This window comes from Notamacropus eugenii, chromosome 3 (assembly GCF_028372415.1).
Source record: "Notamacropus eugenii isolate mMacEug1 chromosome 3, mMacEug1.pri_v2, whole genome shotgun sequence".
In the NCBI taxonomy this organism is placed as follows: domain Eukaryota; kingdom Metazoa; phylum Chordata; class Mammalia; order Diprotodontia; family Macropodidae; genus Notamacropus; species Notamacropus eugenii.
In genome coordinates this window covers 305,054,120-305,063,676 of record NC_092874.1, presented here as the reverse complement: position 1 = coordinate 305,063,676, position 9,557 = coordinate 305,054,120, and the positions used below count along the sequence as shown (strand labels likewise).

General features: G+C 52.0%; 2 protein-coding genes across 18 annotated transcripts in view; one reads left to right on the top strand and one right to left on the bottom strand.

Annotated features, from left to right (window-relative positions):
• Positions 1 to 418, bottom strand: part of BRD1 (bromodomain containing 1) — a 103,054-nt gene extending 102,636 nt beyond the window's left edge. For 5 of the 9 annotated variants that reach the window (XR_011964312.1, XR_011964313.1, XR_011964314.1 and 2 more), the window contains exon 1: positions 15 to 418. Coding sequence is in view for 5 of the 9 variants with exons in the window: in XM_072596527.1 (XP_072452628.1) it covers positions 15 to 99 (85 nt within the window). In the remaining 4 variants the exon portion in view is untranslated. The remainder of the gene's footprint in view (positions 1 to 14) is intronic. The other 4 variants (XM_072596520.1, XM_072596522.1, XM_072596523.1 and 1 more) reach the window with 2 other exon arrangements.
• Positions 419 to 609: 191 nt separating this feature from the next.
• ZBED4 (zinc finger BED-type containing 4) overlaps positions 610 to 9,557 on the top strand; it is a 41,936-nt gene continuing 32,988 nt past the window's right edge. For 6 of the 9 annotated variants that reach the window (XM_072596534.1, XM_072596535.1, XM_072596529.1 and 3 more), the window contains exons 1-2: positions 610 to 876; positions 1,847 to 1,923. The gene's annotated coding sequence lies outside the window, so the exon portion shown is untranslated. Of the gene's footprint in view, positions 877 to 1,008; positions 1,170 to 1,846; positions 1,924 to 9,557 lie in introns of those variants that run through there. The other 3 variants (XM_072596537.1, XM_072596536.1, XM_072596531.1) reach the window with 2 other exon arrangements.

Below are 9,557 nucleotides of genomic sequence, written 5' to 3'. Positions count from 1 at the left end.
CCCTTAGAACCGACCTCGGCAGTGGGCGGGGCAGTCGTCCCGTGACGTCACGCAGCAGCCGTTTCTAACCCCCCTCGAGCCAGGGCGAGGTAGGCGCATGCGCGCGTCGCGGGGGTTGTAGGCATCGTATGGCGTCACACCGACCCTTTACAGACGCCTCTTCCCGTCATTCTCTGCCACAGAAAGGGAGGGGGGGAGTATGCGTGGGGCAGCCTGACGACAGTACGTCATTCACGTTAGCGTTAGTGTTTCTAGGCGATCCCCAAAGCAGCTGCATCCCGCACTAAGCGAGCGCCTCTTCTCCCTCCGGCCTCGGGTTTTCCCCGTCTCCCACCCTGGCCCTCCATGACCCGGAGCAGGGGCTGCCTTCGTCACGGGCCGCGCGGAGTCCCTAGGCGAGCTCCAGCGGAGGCGAGCGGCGGCCATCTTGAGGCGGCCGGGGCCCTGTGCGCGCGCCCTCCCGTGTTCCGCCCCCCACCTCGGCCCCGCCTCCCCTCCCCCCGGCCGCCGGGGCGTGCGCGCTCTCGCCCCGGTCTCTTCCGCCCCGGCTGTAGCGTGCGCGCTCTCGCCGCCGGCTGACTCCTTTCCCCCGCAGGACGCGTTAGGGCGTGCGCGCTCCCGGCCTCCCTCCTCCCCCGCCCTCCCCCACCGTGGTTGGCCGCCGGAGCTGGAGCCGCGGGCGCCCCGCGCGCTGTGGGAGCGGAGCGGGAGGGGAGGGGAGGGGCGGGGGAGGAGGAGAAGGAGGGAGGGAGGGGGCCGAGACAAAGCGGCCGCTAATGAATGGGGACCGGGATCCGGATCCGGCTGCTCCTCCTCCGCCTCCGCCTCCTGCAGCCGGGCCGCCGGGCCGAGGCCGGGGCAGGGAGAGCCGAGGAGGTGAGTGCGGGGGCGGGGGGCGGCCCGGCGGGGGGCGGGGGCGGCCCCCCGGGCTCGCGGCCCGGAAGCGCCCGCCCCCCGGGGCCCGGGGTCCCCATTGTCTGCGGCCGCGGCCCGGACCCGGCCCGGCCCGGCCGCCACGCGGCCCCGCGCCTTGACAGCTGCCCCGGGCCTGGGGGGGTGCCTTGACCTCGCGGCCCGGCCCAGCCTGCGCCTTCGGACCCGGGCTCGGCCCAGCTCTCACGCGGCGAGGGGCGGACATCCCCCGGGACGGGGCGCTGGGCAGAAAGGAAGTGAGTGCGTGTCCTGAGTGTGCAAGGGGCCGCCGTGCCCGCCTGGGCGAGCCTGCCCCACCACCCCAGCTCCGGCCCCGCGCCGGCCCGCTCCCACCTCCGCGGGTCAGGGGACGCCGATCCTGCGGGAGCTCCCCAGGGGGTCCCCGGGCTCCGGGCGCCCCCGCGCGTGGGTAGCAGTGCCACCCCCTTACGCCCGGCGAAGTCGCGAAGAGGACTCTCGTGGGCTCTCTCGCTGTTTCCGGGGACAGGTGGACAGAAACGGAGCGCAGGGTGGCTCCGCACGTCGTCCGAGCCCTCGGGCGGGCGGGGACTGGGGTGGGGGAGAGCCGGGCTTGGGGCCCTCCGGCGCGGGGCCCTTGAGGGCGCCGAAGCCCGAGTCCAGACAGCGTTCCGGGAGGAGAGGAGCGGTGGGGGCCGGCCTGCCTCCCCAGTTTGTGCTGGAGTGGTTGGTGTTTGGGGGTGTGAGAACTCCCTCGCTGCGGGTAGTCAGAGGATCCTGGATTCCTGTAAAAACAAACACTTTTACAATTTCTAGGAAACGGGGAGCCAAACAGCCTTGAGCTCCATGGGCAAAGGAGAGGAGATTCTTTAGGGTGGGGAACTCCTGGTTCCCCCCAGTTGTCTCCAAAGGCTTGACTGAACCCCAGTAATGAAAAGCACCTTCTGTGTTTCAGACCCTGTTTGGACATATGGTTGGCAGAGTGAAGCAGAGTGTGGGAAATGAAGTCGAGGGCCAGGGAGAAGATGACCAGTAAGTGTCCTTTCCCTTCCTTTCTCTCCCCTTTGGGCGGCTTTTCTCTGCTGGTGCTGGGGAAGCTTTTGGAGCTGGGCCCTGGGCATCGCCAGGTGGGAAGGGCTGCAGTGGAGGCCACCTCTGGGCCCCTGGCAGGAAGCTGCTGGAGTTTTTGAAATGGCATAGACTCTGACCCCGAGGCTGGCCAGGCCCACGTGCTTCCTGGTTTCCTTCTGTAGCTGTTGTGCTGTGGGCTGCTTTATCAGGCCCACTTTCAGAATGAATCGATGGATGAATGTCATCCCGGGAAGAAAACGATTGTTGTTTTTCATTTGTTTGTCACGATCTCTGGGTGTAATCCTTCCTCCACAGTCAAACCCACCCCTTGTGATCAAGAAAGACTGTCAGAAGCACCCAGGGTCGGTCTGCAGTATTCTGCCCTGGTAGGCCTCCTCCTCTGCAGAAAGGAATGATGTCTGTTTTTCTCTCCCCCCTGGGCCATTCCTGGCTTGTTCACGGCATTTGTCATGCTTTTAATGATCTTTTCATTTACATGGGATAATCAGATTGTTAAAGGAGTTTTAGGAAGATGCCCTCTGGGACTCGGCTGTTCCATATTTTGCTCTTCTTGGTGAACACAACTAAACCAAGAGCAGAATCTTTCAAAGTTTCATTGTGATGCTTGCCAAACGGCAGGAAAAACCTGTTGGTGTGGTCACCTATAGAAACAGTTGAGATTGCATTTAGACATATTCTTGTGTTTTTGAGTGTATGTACCAGCATTTCCCCTTCCTCTCAAAGCCTTCACATCTGTGACTTCATTGCTACAGTGGATTTTTTAAGCTCCTAGTATTGTCAGCAGCATTCTCCCCTCCCCCCGCACCCTGCCTTTTCCCCCTTGGCTTCCCTGGTCTCCTTTTTTTGTTTGAGGATTCTCTAAGATCTAAAATTCTCCTCATCACATCTGTTGAGGCTCCCCCATCTCTCACTGGAGCTCTTCTGGGCAGGGCCAAGGAACTGCTGGTCCCTGCTACTAGTGCCTTTTCTCCTTGGGTGGGGGGGGAAGCTACCTGCATCTTGGGATAATGACTTCTCTTCATGATGACTTGTCCCCTACTGCTTCACTGCTGGTCTGGGAGTGCCTGGTGGGACCCGGGGCCTCACAGGGTATTGCTACCCAAGGGATGGGCACCTGCATCCATCTCTTAGGTGGGCCATGGGTTTTTCTCTGCTGTTCCATCTACAACCACAGAGTTGAGTTTGAAGACTTCAGACTAGATGAGAGATAATTTAAGTCTATCCATATTTGGCTAGGACTAGGAGCTGGTGTGGTCTGATACAGGTTCAGTTACTCTGCTGGCCAATTTGTGTGCTTGAAATGGAAGAAACCTGGCAGAGCCCTGGCTTCCGAGTTCCCCTGGCTTCCAGGTTCCCATGGCAATGGGGGTCTAGAAGACCCTTCTGGTCCGTGTCACTAGGATGTAATGCCCTAAGGCTCAACATAGTTACTAGGGGAGTAGAGGCACACCTTATTTTGGGGAACTAGGAAAAAAACAGGAGGCACAAGTCAGAGTCCTGGTATTTGACCCAGAACGTGCCCAGGGCAGAACAGGGACCAGATGACCTTCCCTTGGACTATTTGCTTGCTCTGGAATGCACTTTGTTACTAAGGTAGCCTTATCAGACTTTGTGAACGGCTTCTTGCCTGACCCCTCCCATTCAGGCTGTGGGTTTACTGTGGTCCTCACCACACTGAGGGCAGAGTGGTGGCCATGTGCTGTGCCCAGCACTCAGCAACCAAGGAAGGAAGGTGCAGCAGCGGTCGCTGGCTTCTCTGCCCATAAACAAGGCCCTAGTTTGCATTAACCTCACTAGGAAAGAATGTGATCTACCAGTTTGAACCAGGCCGACCAGGGGCTGGCGAATTCTGCCGGGTTTGTGTCAGAAGACTCTGATTTACTGGGGGCCTTGGACCAAGTCAGCCAGAGCCATGATGCACCAGTTTCAACGTGTCGGAGAAGAAGGAGCCGAGCCGTTAAACGTCCAGAAAGTGTGTTTGGGGAGATTTAACATTCATAAAGCATTTTGGGTGAAAAAACGTAACTGTGGAAATAAAACCACTTTCTCTGTAAGCATTAGTAAAGAGGGACAAGCCTTAAAGGCATAGAGAGGATTTCACCAGTCTAGAGACTGCTGAGCAGAGGCTTCCTTTGCTGGAGTGAGTCCAGGTCTCCCTTGTAACAGAAGTTTGAGGGAGTTCCCTGGGGGTGCTGAGAGCTTGGGCAACTTGCCCCAGAGGGTCAGAGGCTGGGCAAACCTTACCTGAATAGAAAACATACCTGTACTCCTTGCTAACGAGAAGATTGGCACTCTGGTTTGCGCATTATAATTATTTGGAATGTTTCTTCTGAACTGATGGATGAAAGAGATAAATTCAACTCCAGAAGCACACATGAAGGTGATCTCTTGGTTCTGGGGTTACTTGGACAAAGATGCCATGATCCCTACTCGCAGAGAGGTTACATTCTCCTGGTTCATCACTGTATGTTCCCAGGCAGTAGCGGCATTCACCACTTTGGGAATCTGGAGTTGAGTCATTGAGGAAGACAAGGTTTCTGACTCAAGCCTAGCTTTCCCTAAGACAGAGGGTTGAGATTGGAGGATGGTTCGAGGTCCAGTTGGGCTAGACTAGGAAAGCCTCGATAAAAACGAGCAGGTGAAATGAACACGTCCCATAACTTGTGTCAGGAAACCTTTTCCCCTGTATGGGAGAATTTTGTTGGCTTTTTCAGTTTTGAATTTTTTAAAATTATTGTTGTTTTTATGCTTGGGATCTAGTTGGATGAACTCTTATTTCTCATTTTTCATGGTTTCAGAGATTCTTTTTTAAGTTTGTTCCTTTTTTCCCTCCTGGCCATGATGGAAGAACAGACAGGTGACAGGGTGTAGAGTGGTTTGTGTGCTCAGCTCCCCCCTCCCTCTCTCCCAGAGCATGATAGTTTGATAAAACAACAGTTCCTGTTCCCGATGCTGACTCCAAAGGCGTGATGATGACCAGTGGATGACATAGAAACAGGGTTGATGTTTGTTGGAGGGGTTTTTCCATTTGGTTACTGCTCCAAACCATTTCAGGGAGAGTGCTTTCGCAGCTCCCAGCTCAAACCAAACAAAAGCTGTGTGACTTCCAGGCCCTGGAGAGCAGGACTTCCTAAACCGTGGTGTCCACTGGGCGCCTTTGGCAGGGTGGCCAACCCTTTTCAGAGTTCAGGTTTATTTGATTTGTTTTGTTTTTGAAGAAAAACTTGTAAAGGAAGGAAAATCTAGTGAAAATAAAGATGTAAATCTTTTCCCACCCAAGTTTACAGGCCTCTGGCATCCAGTCCCTGCTGGAATTCACGGGACAGCCATGAGGGAGCAGTTCCCCCCTGATTAGTTCAGGGATACAAGTGGCACGGCCTACTTTGGGAAATGGAAAAATGGAGGCTTTGGGCAGCTGGTGACACTGTGCTGAATGCTTCATAGTCATTGTCATTGGAGCCTTACAGTTACTTTTCAAGAAGGGTGCTGTTACAGGACCCATTTTACAGCTAAGGAAACTGAGGCAAAGAGAGGCAAAGTGGCTTGCCCAGAATCATGCACTTAGTATCTATGGCTGTATTTGAACTCTGAACTTGGTGATTCCAGTCCCAGCATGCACTGGGCCCGGCCTCACTATACCAATCAGCAGGTGCTTCTTCTGGGCCCTGCCCTCAAAGGGTGCACATTCTCATAATAATGCATGAGAAGGCAGTCTTTTTTAAGAAGTTGAGAAGGATTCTCCAGTGTTGGCAGGTGGTCACAAGGTAAATCTGTCACTGCCCCTACACATGTATATAGGGCTTTTGAAAGGAAAATAACTTAATTTTAAAAAATAAACTTTGAAATGTGTGGAGGAGGGCCAGGTTTGTGTGGTGCAGGTGTGAGGAATGATTGTGAATAAACGAGAGAGCTTCATGGGGTCCATTAAGAGGATGATGGACACACAGCCCTTGGCAGCTTCTTAGAAGACGTCTCATCTTTTGGTCTGCTCATCTGCAAGGGTTGGTGGAGCCCTTTCTCTGTGCCTCGAACCGAGGGAGGAGAAGGTGGGCTCCCTGCCTCCCCCAGCCTCCAAGAGAGGTTCTAATTGAAATTGGGAGAAGGTGGCATCCACCAGCATGGACATGTCCACCTAGGGAGCTATGCTGGCTGTGGTGGGGACACAGCCCTAAACTGCTGTCATGTCCCAAGGAGATTCTGATCTCTAGAGACTATACACAGAGAGAAAGAGGAAGGGTGCAGGGTGATGCCCTGCAGAAAACAGACTCCGAGTGCTCTGGGAATTCATAAGCTTTGGGGCTTCCATGCCCCCCCTCCCCCACCCAGTGGTCAGTGCCCTGTCCATGTCCAACTTTCCTGTCTCTCTGCAGTCTCTGAGATTCCTTCCCTTGTTACTTGGACCATGTGAGTGGGCACACAGTTAAAAGGGAGATTCTAGAGGGAGCTCCCTGCCTTTCAGAAGCATGATAAATTAGGGCTTTTTGGTTTCTGTACCACCATCATTTCCCAGCGTGCTGCTGGGTTTGTGTGTTAGTGGGGTGGGGGAATCAAACTCTCCTTTGTAACAAAGAGAAAGTGTTTGAAGCTGTGTATGCAGCAGTCTGATCCAGGAGCTCCCCACCTCCCCAGCCAGAGAGTTTGGGAGTATTGCTGAGCCCAGGATTGGCCATTGCAATTTGAACTTGGCTGTTTCCTCATTTGGGGTGTTATTGTTTACGTTATTGTCATCATTGTCATGATACTCATTCTGTCTGGAATTGGTTTCAGTTTAGCTGTCTCCCCACATTTCTCTAAATTTTCCTGGGTGTTGTTTCTTAGTGTACAGTAGATCTCCTTCATTCTGTGGCCAAGCACTAGCCTGGCCTCCAGGACCTTCCAAGCAGTTTGATCAGCTGTTTCCTAACTGATAGGCACCAGTTTAGGCTTCAGCTTTTGACACCACAGAAAGTACCGATAAGAATATCTTTAGTATATTATGGGATCTTTCTGTCTTCCTTCCATCTCTGGGGATTATGCCCCGGAGCAGATCCCAGGGGCAGCAGGTGTAGAGAGCTCTGTCTGAGGCCTTTGTTAGCTCTTCCCTATTGGTCTGGATTGGAAGCTTGATCAAGGTCAGGGAGTCCAGGTCAGTTGGACTGGGATTGGTAATGCTCCTTAGGGTTCTTAGTTCCCCTTTAGAACTTGCGCTCTGACCACTCTGATCTTTGGGTGTTTGGACCTTGCTTGAGAAAGTCGGTTCTCTCTTGGCCCCTCCCTGGGCTGACCTTGCCATCCTCCGCTATAGGTCTTAATGGTGCTTGGCCTTGCCCTCATTCTTCTCTGGCCTAATTGGTTTGGCCCAAGTAAATTCATAAGCTGATTAAGAATGGTTTTATCCTCGTGAAAATGAGGTTCTACCTTAAGGACTAATGTTCTAGGCATGAAACAGTCATTTCTGGGCATTATATACAAATATAAATTACTGAATTGTACACTGTACAATTGGAGACTAGAACTGTGGATTATAATGTACGAATTGTGTGGCATAGATAGCTAATTCTAGAAGAGTTGGGGGGGGTGATTAGCTAAAGCTCCATGGGACGGGAGAGATAGTGTGGCCTGAAAAGAGGGTAGGAAGACCAGAGAGAAAAGGGCTGGGGGTTTGGGAGGAAAAGCATGAGCAATTAGTGGGACAGCCTTCCTGGAATCCTTGGGAAGAAGGTGGAAAGTACATCTGAGGCTGTTTGGGAGGTTCTGAAAATGACACAGAGCCCCTTAGATTCCCTTAGGAGTAGAATGGTCACAGTACTGCCTTCACGTGCTGATACAGGGGCCAAGGCCTGTGCTTTCACCTCTGCAGCATCTTTCAGACACCTCTGGCACACACACACACACACCCCCCCCCATCTTCTCGTGCTTGGACCATTGCAGTGGCTGCGGGGGGTGTGTGCCTGCCTCAAATCTCCCCCCAAGTCCAGTCCCTCCTGCATTCAGCCCCTAAAGTGATTTTCCTAAAGTTAGGTCTGACCATGTCACCCCCTACTCAGTAAACTCCTGTGGCTCCCTATGGCTTCCAGGAGCCAATACAAAATTCTGTTTGGTATTCAAAGCCCCACATAACCTACCTTATTCCCCAATGTATACTTTTTGATGCAGGGACACTGGCCTCCTGACTGTTCCAGGAACAAGAGCCACCATCTAAGACCCAGCCCCCAGGCATTCTCTTTGGCTGTCCCCTATTCCTAGAAGGCTGTCCTTCTTTATCTCTGCTTACTGACCCTCTGGGCTTCCTTTTAGTCCCAACTAAAATCCTCCCTTCTACAGAAAACCTTCCCCAGCCTCCTTTAATTCTAGGGCCTTCCCTCTATTAATTATGTCCTATTTATCCTATATATAGCTTGCTTTTCTACATATTTGTGTCTTTTCCTCCATCATATTGTAAGCTTTTTGGGTCAGGGCCTGTGTTTTGCCTCTTTTTGTATCCCTAGCATTTAAGACAGCCTGACATGACTCTTCATGATCCCATGGACCCTTCTGTCCTCGACTGTCTCCCCAAGTCTGTCTAAGCTCATGTCTGTTGCTTCCATGACACTATCTAACAATCTCCTCTCCTCTGCCATCCTTGTCTCTTTTTACCTTCAATCTTTACCAACATAAAGGTTTTCCAGTGAGTCCTGTCTTCTCATTATGTGACCAATGTATTTAAGTTTCAGCTTCAGTATTTTGTAATGCATTTGTCATTGTTCAGTCATTTAGTTACATGAGTGTGACTCTTCGTGAGCGCATTTGAGATGTCTTTGGCAAAGATACTGGAGTGATTTGCCATTTCCTTCTCCAGTTCATTTTACAGATGAGGAAACTGAGGCAAACAGGGTTAAGTGACTTACCCCAGGTCATAGGGCTAGTAAATGTCTGAGGTTGGATTTGAACTCATGAAGATGAGTCTTTCTGATTCTAGGTCCAGTCTTCTATTCACTGTTCCACCTAGCTGCCCAATGAATAATCTGAATTAATTTCATTAAGTATTGACTGATTTGAGTACAGGGACTCTCAAAGGTCTTCTCCAGCACCACAGTTTGAAAATTCTGCATCACTCAGCTTTCCTTATAGTTCACCTCTCACAGTCATGCATTGTTACTGGGAAAACCACAGCTTTGACTATACAGATCTTTGTTGGCACGGTGGTGTGCCTGCTTTTTAGTGTGTTATCTACATTTGCCAGAGCTTTCCTTCCAAGGAGCGAGCATCTTTTGATTCCATGGCTATAGTTACCATCTACAGTGATCTTTGAGCCCAACAGTATAAACATTTGACCCTGCTTACATTTTTTTCTCCCTCTTTTTGCCAGAAATTGATGGGCCCAGTTGCCAAGATCTTAGGTTTTTTTTGGATGTTAAGCTTCAAACCAGCTTTTTCACTTGTCGTTCGCCCTCATCAAGAGGCTTCTTAATTCCTCTTCACTTTCTGCCATCGGAGTGGTATTGTCCATGTAGCTGACATTGTTGATACTTCTCTTGGCACTTTAATTCCAGCTTTTGATTCATCCAGCCTGGCATTTCACATATACTCTGCATAGAAGTTAAATGAATAAGATG